General features: G+C 33.6%; 1 protein-coding gene across 1 annotated transcript in view; it reads left to right on the forward strand.

Annotated features, from left to right (window-relative positions):
- Window positions 1-3,167: 3,167 nt before the first annotated feature.
- pot (zona pellucida domain protein papillote) overlaps window positions 3,168-15,064 on the forward strand; it is a 33,660-nt gene continuing 21,763 nt past the window's right edge. Inside the window, exon 1 of the mRNA XM_080155761.1 lies at window positions 3,168-3,356. Coding sequence (XP_080011887.1) covers window positions 3,206-3,356 — 151 coding nt within the window. The 5' untranslated portion in view covers window positions 3,168-3,205. The remainder of the gene's footprint in view (window positions 3,357-15,064) is intronic.

The raw sequence follows: 15,064 nt of genomic DNA on the forward strand, positions 1-15,064 counted from the left end.
GTTTGTTAATTCACGTAGGTGGCGTGACAAAAACAACTCTTAATTTTAATTTACAAAAATTTAGGGGTATTGTTATAAAGCCTGAGCCCAAAATCTTTTGTTTATGCCAAACAGATTGTAAAAAAAATAAAGAAGCTAGATTTTTGGTTTCAACCAACGATGGCTTCATCATATTTGGTAATTGGGTTTTGTGTGCGTTTGTGTGTGTGAGTGAGTGTGTGTGTGTGTGTGTGTGTGAGTGAGTGAGTTGGTGTGTGTGTGTGTGTGTGTGAGTGAGTGTGTGGGCGGAAAAAGAAAAGTTTATAGAACAGAGAAACCAGCTCCACACCCAGATCTCAGTTTTTAAATAAAAGAAATTCAAACAAAAACAAATCAGAATTTGTATAACAAGAAATATAAAGTTTAAGTTTTATTGAAAAGTTAATTAAACTATAATGATTTTGTATAATTACTTAGCTTCCACAATTTTGTTTAAAGCCTAAAATAAAATATTGATACAGTAATTCATTTGGTGGCAATATCTCTTAAATCGTCCAATGGGAGCAATAATATCCACCCTACCTGGAGTATTTTTTTTTTAAGCATGAAAATTGGAGTTATGTCAAAGGGATGGTAAATTTGTAATTATATTAAGTCAATAAGATCATAATAATAGGTTATTTCAAGGGACCCATTATGGGTTAGAAATATAAGTAGTTAAAGCCCCATAGTATTAAGGGTTCCTGCAGATATATTAAGCATCTATGAAACACGGAATTTTATTCCAAGGGGGTTCAAGGGTGGCCCACTAACAATGGAAGGAATTGTACTTTTTTGTTCATTCTCATTAAGTAATTACATTAAGATTTCTCCCAAGAGAAAAAGGAAAAAAGTTGGCTCTTGGAAAAGATTGCAATAATGTATTTGCATTTGCCAATCTAGAGGGTCATACATATTGTATTATTATATAAATAATCTAATTCTAACAATTGTATTATAATCAAAACATAAATGATTATCTAAATTGATTTAGAAATTATATGGCAATAAAAAATATCTATGGGATTCAAATACCTTGTCACTTTTGTACTGCGGATTTACCTTTTTACCCTATAAGGATTTAAGCAGTTTAGCCACTTAAATGTGGTATTGATTTAATTTTTTTTGGTCTGTTTGACGCATATTTTGATTGGTTTTGGCATATTTTTTTTCTGTAAATTTAGCATTAGTAAAGCTTCAAACGATTTTTTTTAAAAGGAATCTTATTTGATTTAACCTCTTTCTTGTTGATAATGTTAGCGTCATAATATAGTGATTATATACATAGTTTATCAGACTAAATCAATGATTAAATTAAAAGCTTCCTACGTAATATTCTTTGATTCATAAAAGTATATATGTAGAATATAAACATCATAATATTTCATGAGGTAAAAAATAAAAAAAAGTTGTTTACTGATTAAAAACTAAACTTTAAATCAAATTATATCACTAAAACATTTTTATGTAATATTTCAGAAGTTTAAAAGCAATAATACCTGTTGGGTTGTGATAGACGTACGGACAGATCTAAATTCTAGAGTAGCTGTGTTACTAAAAAATGTACAAAAATGTATTAATATGGCCTTAATAGGTAAAGTCCCGTTCGTAACATCGCACCTTATGGGGCGATTCTTCGTATTTTTTACAGTAGCTTTTCTCCTATTTCTAGCCCCTGCGGGGGGCTCCAACCCTGCGGGGCCAATTACCTAATCCTGTGGGGCAATCACCTAACCCTATATAACCTAACCTAACCTAACCTAAAATAACCTATAAAAAGCCATATTAAAAATACGGCGAATCGCCCCTTATGGGGCGATGTTACGAAAGGTACTATTCCCGCCTTAATTGTTATGATGAAAGAGAATAATAATAAGATTGTTTATGATATAATCTTTGGAATAACAGGTATATTTCCTCTAACGACTTAGTGGACCAGTTGACTTCCCAACCTTTATTTTTAACCTTTTAACGTTATCTTGTTTTTTTTTCTGATATAATCTTTGGAATAACTGGTTCCCAGAGAGAGAGAGAGAGAGAGGGGACAAAGTGCTTTCTATTACACTAGTCCACAAAGTTTTATAAAAAAATCTTATTTAGATTTATTGGTTAATTAAGTTGAGTGTTCAAATGCTTTAACCACTAATTATTATCTATAGGAGAAGTATCTTTTTGTTAATGGGGATGTGCAGGAATTTATCGGTCATTGTCTTATCTCTTTAGATCCCTGGTTTTTAATCTTTTGGTGATATTTTTTTCACCTACTCTTATCATGCAAGGCTCAACTATTCCTAACTCGACCTAACCTAACTAAAATAAAAAATATGAGGTTTCATCAAAATTCATGAATTTGAGAGGGGAGGTGGGTTCACTAGCAGTTCGAGGAATATTACCGTATAATAAACAACTTTCTGTCAAGATTATTCTAAAAATAATCATACTTCATCACCTACTTAATATTCAATATTTTTTCCAGTATTGCTTCGAAACCAATTAATATCCGCTGGATTAGAACCGGTTCTAAGTCATACTGAAAAATCATGTATCGTATTGTATTATATTCAGTTTTACGATTATTAAAATCATAATATTAAAACCAGTTTTGTTAGCCTGTGCCTTCGGCATATCGGGGCTAAAAAAAAAATTTAATCTTATAATAGTACATTTTCATATCCGCGGAAAGCTGTGTATAATACGCTGCGATAAATAACTATTCCATTCCATCCATTTATGTTTTTCATTGTATTTGTTTCAAATTATGCACGGTATATCAGTCTAAAGAAAAAAATATTAAAACTTCTCCCCCCCATACCCTCCTTGCGCTTGAATTATGACTGTTGTATTGTTTGTTTGAGGTGCGTGCCCATGAAAAAAATGCTGTTTACCTTATTTATCGTTATTTATCGCATTGTATTATAGACAGCTTTCCATGGATATTAAAATGAAAAATTATAATCTTAAAACTGGTATCAATTTTGTGATTTTTTTTTCAATATTCGTGGCAAATTGTCTGTAATACGATACTATATGACTGACAGTATGATTGAGAACCGGTTCTATCCAGCAGATATTAATCGGGTTTGAAGAACTACTGGAAACATTAATATTTCCTACTAAAATTATTTTTCTAAATTCTTATTTTTAATTTCAGATTATATAAGGCCTGAATAGAAGTCAGGGCCCTAAAATGAGGGGTGCCCTGACATGTTTGGTGGGGTTGGTGCTGGTGGGGAGCCTGGCCGCCCAGTCCAACTACAACCAACAGATTGTGTCGGCTAATTATACAGACGAGGCTGTACAGGAGAGAGCTCATGTCAATGGAACTGTTGTTGAATTAGGTAAGATTTCCAGTATGGCTTTGAAACCGATTAATATCCGCCGGATTTGAACCTGTTCTCAGCCATACAAAAAAATTATGAATAGCAGACAATTATCGTATTACATACGATTTTCCAGGAATATTAAAATAAAATAATATTATTATTCGTTGGCTTAACAACCTTGGATATTTTGTATGAATTGGATGATTCATTAAATTCAGTGTCGAAACTTTTGAACTAATAATTGTAATCTACAAAAGGGGTAATTTTGTGTATTATCATTGGGGCTGTTCAATGATTTATCGGTCATAATCAATTAATTTTTAAATAATTAAAATAACTACTTTCTCCATTAATATAAGTATATTAGAGTCATAATATTAGTCATTAATTTTAATTATTTTTCAAATTCAAACTGATGCGCAATAAATCTAAAATATGCTCAGTAAAAATAAAATTTTCCATTTTTTAATATAAAATTTTGATGTATGTAAAAAATACAATATGCTGTAAAAACAATTTTGAAATTAAATTTGAGAGGCCAAATATTGAATTCAAGTTAAATTCTTTTCTATAGGACTAGCGAGAATTTATATTCTGCTATTGAATATATAGAGAAATTGAGTAAAACTTCAATATGGGTGGCGTAAAGGAGGGGTGTGTAGGGTGGAGTTACCACCCTCCAGAATTGAATCAGAAAGCTAATAACCCATCAACACCATCAAAATAAATGCATGAATAATTCTTGATTGTAAAAACCTTCCCCTAAAGTAGTTATAAAACTTTTCTAGACCTAGAAGCTTTACTATGAAGAAGAACCATATCGGTTGAAAGATTAGCGAGATTCTTTGCTACACACACAAACTCATAGAGACAAACATCCTGTTGCTTTAAGATGATAATTTTACAACCAATCCCTAGTAGTTTTTACCCCTTTTCGGTCAGATTAGAAATCCACAGTCACTAGATTTCAGATTTAAATCTGTCTCAATATGACTCTTTGTTACCAAACTTCAGATATGACAAAATTTGACTATAATTCAGATTTCAATCTGAAATTTAGTGACATTATGTCAGGTTATTTTCTCATTTTTGGCAAACAAACAAATATGACACAATATCACCAAAAGTCATATATGACATGTAGTGACATAGAGTCAGAGTTGGAGAAATTACCTAATCTGACACATTGTTACCAGAAGTCATATATGACATTTAGTGATATTCAGTCAGAGTTGAGGAAATTACCTAATCTGACACATTATCAACAAAAGTCATATATGACATTTAGTGACAAAGAGTCAGAGTTAAGAAAATTACCTAATCTGACACATTCTTGCCAAAAGTCATACATGACATTTAGTGACATAGAGTCAGAGTTGAGTAAATTACCTAATCTGACACATTATTACCAAAAGTCATATATGACATTTAGTGACATAGAGTCAGAGTTGAGAAAATTACCTAATCTGACACATTATTACCATAAGTCATATATGACATTTAGTGACATAGAGTCAGAGTTGGGGAAATTACCTAATCTGACAAAATATCACCAAAAGTCATATATGACATTTAGTGACATAGAATCAGAGTTGGGGAAATTACCTAATCTGACACATTATTACCAAAAGTCATATATGACATTTAGTGACATAGAGTCAGAGTTGAGACAATTACCTAATCTGACACATTATTACCAAAAGTCATATATGACATCTAGTGACATAGAGTCAGAGTTGAGAAAATTACCTAATCTGACACATTATTACCAAAAGCCATATATGACATCTAGTGACATAGAGTCAGAGTTGAGAAAATTACCTAATCTGACACATTATTACCAAAAGTCATATATGAGATTTAGTGACATAGAGTCAGAGTTGAGACAATTACCTAATCTGACACATTATTACCAAAAATCATATATGACATTTAGTGACATAGAGTCAGGGTTGGGGAAATTACCTAATCTGACACAATATCACCAAAAGTCATATATGACATTTAGTGACATAGAGTCATAGTTGAGAAAATTACCTAATCTGACACAATATCACCAAAAGTCATATATGACATTTAGTGACATAGAGTCAGAGTTGAGGAAATTACCTAATCTGACACATTAATGCCAAAAGTTATATATGACATTTAGTGACATAGAGTCAGAGTTGAGGAAATTACCTAATCTGACACATTATTACCAAAAGTCATATATGACATTTAGTGACATAGAGTCAGAGTTGGGGAAATTACCCAATCTGACAAAATATCACCAAAAGTCATATATGACATTTAGTGACATAGAATCAGAGTTGGGGAAATTACCTAATCTGACACATTATTACCAAAAGTCATATATGACATTTAGTGACATAGAGTCAGAGTTGAGAAAATTACCTAATCTGACACATTATTACCAAAAGTCATATATGACATCTAGTGACATAGAGTCAGATTTGAGAAAATTACCTAATCTGACACATTATTACCAAAAATCATATATGACATTTAGTGACATAGAGTCAGAGTTGGGGAAATTACCTAATCTGACACAATATCACCAAAAGTCATATATGACATTTAGTGACATAGAGTCAGAGTTGAGAAAATTAACTAATCTGACACATTGTTGCCAAAAGTCATATATGACATTTAGTGACATAGAGTCAGAGTTGGTGAAATTACCTAATCTGACAAAATATCACCAAAAGTCATATATGATATTTAGTGATATAGAATCAGAGTTGGGGAAATTACCTAATCTGACACATTATTACCAAAAGTCATATATGACATTTAGTGACATAGAGTCAGAATTGGGGAAATTACCTAATCTGACACAATATCACCAAAAGTCATATATGACATTTAGTGACATAGAGTCAGAGTTGAGGAAATTACCTAATCTGACACATTAATGCAAAAAGTTATATATGACATTTAGTGACATAGAGTCAGAGTTGAGGAAATTACCTAATCTGACACATTATTACCAAAAGTCATATATGACATTTAGTGACATAGAGTCAGAGTTGAGAAAATTACCTAATCTGACACATTATTACCATAAGTCATATATGACATTTAGTGACATAGAGTCAGAGTTGAGGAAATTACCTAATCTGACACATTAATGCCAAAAGTCATATATGACATTTAGTGACATAGAGTCAGAGTTGGGGAAATTACCTAATCTGACAAAATATCACCATAAGTCATATATGACATTTAGTGATATAGAGTCAGAGTTGAGAAAATTACCTAATCTGACACATTATTACCAAAAGTCATATATGACATTTAGTGACATAGAGTCAGAGTTGGGGAAATTACCTAATCTGACACATTAATGCCAAAAGTCATAAATGACATTTAGTGACATAGAGTAAGAGTTGGGGAAATTACCTTATCAGACACATTGTTGCCAAAAGTCATATATGACATTTAGTGACATAGAGTCAGATTTGAGAAAATTACCTAATCTGACACATTATTACCAAAAGTCATATATGACATTTAGTGACATAGAGTCAGATTTGGGGAAATTACCTAATCTGACACAATGTTGCCAAAAGTCATATATGACATTTAGTGACATAGAGTCAGAGTTGGGGAAATTAACTCATCTGACACAGTATCACAAAAGTTATATGTGACATTCAGTGACATAAAGTCAGAGTTAAGAAAATTACCTAATCTGACACAATATCACCAAAAGTTATATATGACATTTAGTGACATAGAGTCAGAGTTAACCCTTACAGATCGGGGGGAGGGGAGGGGGTCATATTGACCCCCCCCCCTCTAGTTTTTTCAATGTCATTTTTTTTGTAGGTAAGATATAGAGCTTTGGCTTCATGACTTTTTAAGTTCAGTAACTATACGTCGGCAAGAGTTGATTTTATAAGGATATCTGGTCTGTGTCGGTCGGTCGTGGCATCAGGTCAAAGTCGGTTAGGTGGCACCAAATTTAGAAAAAATTCTAAATAAATCTTAATTTCTTCACTTTGACTTTTGTGTATAAGATAGAGACCTAAATTTTTTTTTGGTGAATACTGGGATATCAATGAACATCTAAGAATAATAGTGTTATGACTGTTTGACTGTTGGACCGCTTCCTGACCGATTTTATGACCGATTTTTTGTCTGGCTTTTACTATAGACTTATATCTTTTATTTCGTGGCTTCTATTTCAGCTAGGGACCTAATAAATTTTGTGGTACATCCTTGAGCAATAATAAATTTCCGTGAGTAGTAAGGTCATAATGTTTGACCACTTCTTGACCGATTTTCTATTTCCTACCTGTAATTTTGCTGTTTTTAAGCTGCCAGCCGCCAAATTTCAAAACAGCTCTAGACCAACCAAATAAGGTATGGAGAAAAATGTGAAAAATACAAAAATAGACTAAAACCTGCTTAAAGGCAGTCTGGCTGTCCTAGTTGTTTTCTTTAAATGACAGGAAAATTAATTTTACCCCAAACTAAACAGACAGACAGACAGTCAGACAGACAGACGGACAGACAGACGGACAGACAGACGGACAGACAGACAGACAGACAGACAGACAGACGGACAGACAGACGGACAGACAGACGGACAATCGGACAGACGGACAGACGGACAGACAGACGGACAGACAGACGGACAGACAGACGGACAGACAGACGGACAGACAGACGGACAGACAGACGGACAGACAGACGGACAGACAGACGGACAGACAGACGGACAGACAGACGGACAGACGGACAGACGGACAGACGGACAGACAGACGGACAGACAGACAGACGGACAGACAGACGGACAGACAGACGGACAGACAGACGGACAGACAGACAGACGGACAGACAGACGGACAGACGGACAAACAGACGGACAGACAGACGAACAGACAGACGGACAGACGGACAGACAGACAGACGGACAGACAGACGGACTGACAGACGGACAAACAGACGGACAGACGGACAGACAGACGGACAGACAGACGGACAGACAGACAGACGGACATTTCAAATTTGGAAAATCAGACCATATACACCAGAGATACAACAACAAGGCAGGCTGACCGTCATTTTTTGTTTTTTAAATGACGGGAAATTTAATTTTGATATCTATAATTGAAAAAATTTTGAAAATCGGACCATAAACACCAAAGATATGGAGGAAAATGTGAAAAATATAAAAATAGCCTAAAACCTGCTAAAAAGCAGTTTGACTGCCTTTGATGATTTTTAGTTAATTTTGCTCCTTAATGATGGGAATGTTGTCAAAAAGTTTCAGCATTTTATCTTTTATAGGAGCTGAGTAAATCTCATTTCCCCCATAGCGTTACGGACGGACTGATGGACAAAGTGAATTATGGAGTACTAAAAAATTTATACTAAAAAGATTTTAGAAAAAAAAATTGGGGGTATTTTTTTTCTCCCAAGAAGATAGCTTATAACCACCACAGGACCAGTAGGTATATTACCTGAATAGTAGAATCCAATCGGTTCAGTGGTTACCAAGATCTTACGGGACGGACAGACATCATTCTACTTTGTATTATTAACTAGCGGCTTCGCCCCACACTCTAGGGGCTTTGCCCCAAGAGGCAATTAAAAAAAAATTAGTACTTCCCCTTAAGAAAAAAGAAAATACCTCCGCAAGAAAAAAAAAATTGGGCGGGGGATTTTTTATTTTTGGGAAGGTTGTGGGTGTCCCTTCCCCAAGAAAATAGCCTAAAACCAGTACAGGACCAGTAGGTATGATCCCTGAAGAGTAGAATCCGATTGGTTCAGTGGTTACCGAGATCTTAATGGACGGACGGACGGACAGACAGACAGACAGACATCGTTCTACTTTGTATTATAGATATATAATTTGTGTTTGTGTGTATGTATGTATGCGTGTGTGTGTGTGTGTGTGCGTACTGGCGCGGGTCAACTATACCTTTCAGTAGTAAAATACAAGTGAGAGAGTGAAGATATAACGCGAGTTTTGATTCAGATTCAGTGTTAAGTTATAATAAGTTAATTAATATATAGAAATAATAGAATAAGAAATTCCTAGAAGTTAAAATCAAAATTCTTATTTTAAATAGTGCTTTTAAACAGTTAGATTCAAATACTGAAATTAAAAGTTTTGAATTTTGATTGTTATCTAGCAAAATTTAAACATGACACATTTTCGTAATCAAAAAGAAATAATATCTAAAACAGAAATCGCCAACATGGTCTTTAAAAAAAACTGAGAGGTAAGAACAATATAGTAAATGATATATTTAATTTGTTAAATATATTTATCTTTGTTTTAAGTTTATCACAATAATCTAAAACGTTTTGTGGGTTGGTAAGGATAAGGGTGGAGGTACAATAGTTAGCTTGGGTCATTAACACAGCACAAAGAAAGGGAAGGCGGAATAAAAGTAGGCAATTTACTTATGGGGTAATTTTGTTTTCATTATTGGGTTTGTAGATCAAGTTATTGTTCATTGTATAATTGTCTTATCCCTTAAGGCTATAAGATCTAGAAAGCTACATAACCGATTTTAGTTCTTTATTGGTCCTGTTATAGTTTCATGCTTTAATCTTCCGTTCCCTAGCCCCTAAATGTTTGGGTCGCAGCCGCTGGTATATTTTTAAAGTTGTGTAGAACTCTACAATTCTCTCTATAATCCTCATTGTCCATCAGTCCGTCCGTAACTATATGGAGGGAGCGATGCAATATTGTAAACTAACAGGTATAGTTCCTTTCGTGGCAACGCCTCTTAAGGGGCGTTTCGTCGTATTTTCACAATACCTTTCCTCTATTTCTAAGCCGTTGGGAGGAGCTCTAACCCTACGGGGCGAAAAAGGGACTATACCATTGCCCAATATTTGGTACTAAAATTTATATCATATTTTCTTCTTTTTTATCAGCCGTTCATCCTCTCTATGATAATGATTTTTGTGCTTTGTTTCTTATGGATGTTATCTTTCTGGTTATTAATGTTGTGGGTATTTGCTCCCCCCCCCCTCCCCATTTTATCCATTTTTAGGACTTGATTATAGAGATGCTTCGCTGATAATATTTTACCTTATTGTAATAGGACTCAGTACTCCATAAATCATTTGGATGATTATATTACATAATTTTTTTTTTAAAGTTAAAAATCAACATTTAAAATGGACGTACGGATTTGGTTTATAGAGTTGCTACGCTTTCTATATTTAATCTAACTAATCCAGGAATCATCATGCAAAGTTTGAAATCTATAGGACAGTTCTAACATGTCTAGATTAACGCAAAAAAAGCTATCTGTTATTGACGGACGTACAGACCAACCCTAATTATTGAAAATCTTCGCTTTTAAAAACGTATTGATTACTCAAAATTTTCTGTACAAATAACGCTTCTTAGATTGTACCTTATTGTTAGGATTCATCATGAAAAGTTTGAAATCGATAGGAAATTATATTATGTCTAAACTAATGAAAAGAGCTATCCGTTTTCAGCGAACATACGGTAGACCGACCCGAATTATAGAAAATCTTCGCCTTTAACAATTGTTGCTAATGCAAAGCTACGCTACTATTCAGAGATCAAATGAGATAAGACAATGGCCGATAAATTGATGTACATCTTCATTAATGATACACAAAATTACACCTTCTGTAGATAACAATTATTGGTTGAAACGTTTTGACACTCAACTTCCTTAACCAACCAATCAGAATTCAATAAGAAGTCCCCAAAGTTGTAAAGTCAACGAATAAGAAAACGGTATTATAAGACTTTGGGGAATGAAGTAATAATAGTCCAATGTCCCCTCCCTCCCTGGCTACTATACCGATTAATTCCAGTGTTGGTTATAGTTAATGTTTGGCATAATTTCTTGACAGTTTTTGATATGATGACTATTTTTGAGTCAACCCAGGGAGGGGGAGGGGCTTCTGGTCCATAATGGTGCTGGTATCCAAAGTTTTATAACCACGTTATCTTATTTTTTGACTCAAAAAATTATAATTTTGATTGGTTGGTTACTTTTCAACAATAGGAATAATTTTATTTATTTATCATCATTGGAGTTGTATATTGTATATAAAGGGGGGGGGGGGGCGAAAGTGACACTTTTTTAAACCAAAACTAAAAGTCAAAGGAACTCAACTAAAAAAAAGAGTTACAGGTCTAAGATTTTGCATGTTAGTTGCTTTATAGGGGTTCAATATGGAACTGTGAAGAAACGGCGGCGCAACCGCCGAAAACCGCCGAGAAAAGGCAAAAAAAAATTCGGCAGGAAACGGCGGTTTTCGGCGGTTGCGCCGCCGTTTCTTTACAGTTCCATATTGTACCCCTATAAAGCAACTGCCATGCAAAATCTCAGACCTGTAACTCTTTTTTTAGTTGAGTTCCTTTGTTGACTTTTAGTTTTGGTTTCAAAAAGTGTCACTTTCGCCCCCCCCCCCCTTTATCATCCATTGTCTTATTCCTTTACCTCCCTAGAAAAAACATAAAGTTATAGTGTGGTAGTTTTTAAAAGCGAAGCTTTTCTATAATAAGGGTCGGTCCGTCCGTCCGTAACGCTTTTTTCGTTAATTTAGGCATGTTAGAATTGTCCTATCGATTTCAAATTTTGCATGGTGATTCCTTTAGCAGTTAGGTACGATTTAGAAAGCGTAGCAACTCTATAATCATTACCAAAATGTCCGTACGTCCATTTTAAACATGATGATTTTTTTTACTTTTTTAACATCAAATTTTTATGTGATCTAATTATCCGATTGATCTGATTTTTGGTATATTGATTCCTGGGACAACAAAGTATAATGTAATAAACGAAGCAATTCTATAATCAAGTCCTAAAAATGTATGTATGTCCATAAACATTATCCTGTATCAAGCAGTTTTTAAACAAATTTACTCACAATTTTGCTTTGACTCTTATACATTTATATTAGGATTATTCAGTTCTGAAACTATACAAGTGTTAACGTCCGTTTGTCCTACCGTTTTAGTGCTTCGCTTTTATGGATGTTGTCATCCTTGTTTTTAGGAAAGTAATTACCATATTCCTTGAGAAATATGTTGTTGATATTTTGTCAGCTATGAATACCTTTTGTAAGCCATATAATCGTGGACATAAATCATTTTAATTATTTTACAGAGACAATTTTAACAGGGATATATGAGTGGAATAGCTATACGATGCCATACATGATTTCTGAGTATAGCTAAGAACTGATTCTAATCCAGCGGATTTTTTTTGGTTTCGGAGCCATACTGGAAGATGTTTTTCACTTCTTTTTAGTATCGAAGCTATCATTTTATCTTTCAGTCAGTCCGTCCGTAACGCCATGGAGGAAATGCAATTTTATCAACTGCTAGGCAGCGTAAATTTTTGGTGCAGTATGCTTCACGCTGATGCAGCAAGTATTTTCTAGTATATAATTTACTTGGTCTGTTAGTTTGTCCGCCATGCATTAAAATACATGTTGTATTAACAAGGGTTAAGTGATTTTTTATAATTTATTTCCTATTCTTCTTTTTACATCAACTAAACATCCTTTCAAAAATAATAAAGCCTCGTGCTTCACTACTTATGAATGTTGTCATCCTTGTTATTATTAATGTTCAGCTCCGCTTTAAGCCTAGTAGTATTTTTTAAAATCAGGATTTTACCCCCCCCCCCCCGTCCACTTAAAAAGCTTGCACGCCCTTACTTAAACCTCTTAGAGAACAGTTTTTGGTTTGATAGAGTAGCTTCACTTTGACCAAGAATGACAATATTCATAAAAAAATTTCAGACAAACAATTATTAAGTGACAACGCAATTCGTGCTCAACATTTTTTGTACAACAATTCTTAGATCGTACCTTACTGTTATAAGAACACCATGAAAAGTTTAAATCAATAGGACAATTATATCACGTCTAAACTAACCTAAAGAGCTATCCGTTCAGACGGACATACGGACGCACGGACAAGAATGATAGAAAAGCTTTACTTTGAAAATTTTTGCTAGTGCAAAGATACTTTACTTTTTAGTAAGGGAGGTGACATTGTGCTAGTCTCCAAAGTCTAACAAAAACGTTTTCTTATCCTTAACTTAACACCTTTGGGGGACTTTTATTGATTTTGATTGTAATCTAATTGTAATTCTAATCTACAGAAAGGTTAATTTTGTGTATTATCATTGGTGATATATGAACATCAATTTATCTGCCATAGTCTTATCCCTTCAAATCCCTGGCTACTAATACTGTTAGCGATATGGGGTACTATGTCCTTACGTAAATGATGGATTTAATCGAGAATTTAGGCATGTTAGAAATGTTTTATCGATTTCAAACTTTACATAATTATTTTGTAAGAGTTAGGAACAGTTAAGAAACCAATTTAGGAAGTCCGTACATCTATTTTAATGATGCTGATTATACTTAACATTTTTTACAAACATTTTTTTATGATGTGATTAATTATCTGCTTTGGATATTCGCTTTTATTTCATTTTTTTTTTTTTTTGAATATTCTTGTATTAAACTTTAATAGCTTGGTCCCAAATTTTCAACAATTCATTTTTCTACAGAATGGGTAATTTGTCAGGTTCTTGAGGGATAAGACAAATATAATTAATTAACAAAATTACCATTTGTAAAGACAAATTATTAGTTGAAACATTTGGATCAAAATTTAATAAAAGTATCGAAAGTTTTTAATCCAACGAATAAAAAATCATTCACCCCTCCCATTTAAAAAAGCTTGCACGCCCTTCAACAAGAATGACAAACATGCATCTTTATAAAGTAAAAACGCATTGAATACTACGCTTTTTAGATCATACCTTACTGTTAGGAATCATCATGAAAAGTTTAAAATCGATAGGACAATTATAACATGTCTTAATTATTGAAAAGTGCTATCTGTTCAGCGTACATAAGGGATTAGACAATGGCCAATAAATTGACATACCCAATGATGGACACATAATTACCCCTTCTGTAGATTACAATTATTGGTTGAAACGTTTGAACACTCAACTTTCTGAACCAACCAATCAAAATTCAATAAAAAGTCCCGAAAGTTTTCTACGAAGTTTGCAACGAATAAGAAAACATTATCATAAGACTTTGGGGACTAAAGTAATAAACATCCCAATGTCCCCTCCCTCCCCAACTACTGTACTGTTTTTTTTCAGAGAAAGAGGGTTAATTGGCTGTTTATTACACTAATCCTCAAATTATTATAAAAATGTTTTCTTATTCGTTGGCTTTTCAACTTTGGGCTCTTTAGTTAATTTTGATTTGTTGTTTCATTAAGTTGAAAGTTCAAACGTTTCAACCAATAATTTTAGTCTACAGAAACGGTGATTTTGTATATCATCATTGGGGAAGTACATCAATTTATCAGCCATTGTCTTATAACTTTAAATCCCTGTTTTTTTTTAAAGCGACTTTGTATAATTGGGGTCGGTCCGGTTAGCTAGAATTATCCTATTGATAATCAACAAATATTAAATTCTTTTATAAATATGTTGTTGGCGTAGAGTTGGCGTAAATCTTGTTTCTTGATATAAATGAAAGGAAGTGGGTAATAACTTCAGAAAAAGGGGAAGGAGATTGTGGGGAAATTTTCACTTAGAATTGTTTGTTAGTATCCAATCCCTTTTCCCTGGTTTTACTACTTTGGAGCTTCACTTTTGTATGTTTCCTCGTCAAAAGAGAAGCTTTTTACATAGTTAGGGTCTGTTTGTCCATACAT

This window comes from Acartia tonsa, chromosome 4 (genome assembly GCF_053477335.1).
Source record: "Acartia tonsa isolate MP-2025a chromosome 4, ASM5347733v1, whole genome shotgun sequence".
In the NCBI taxonomy this organism is placed as follows: domain Eukaryota; kingdom Metazoa; phylum Arthropoda; class Copepoda; order Calanoida; family Acartiidae; genus Acartia; species Acartia tonsa.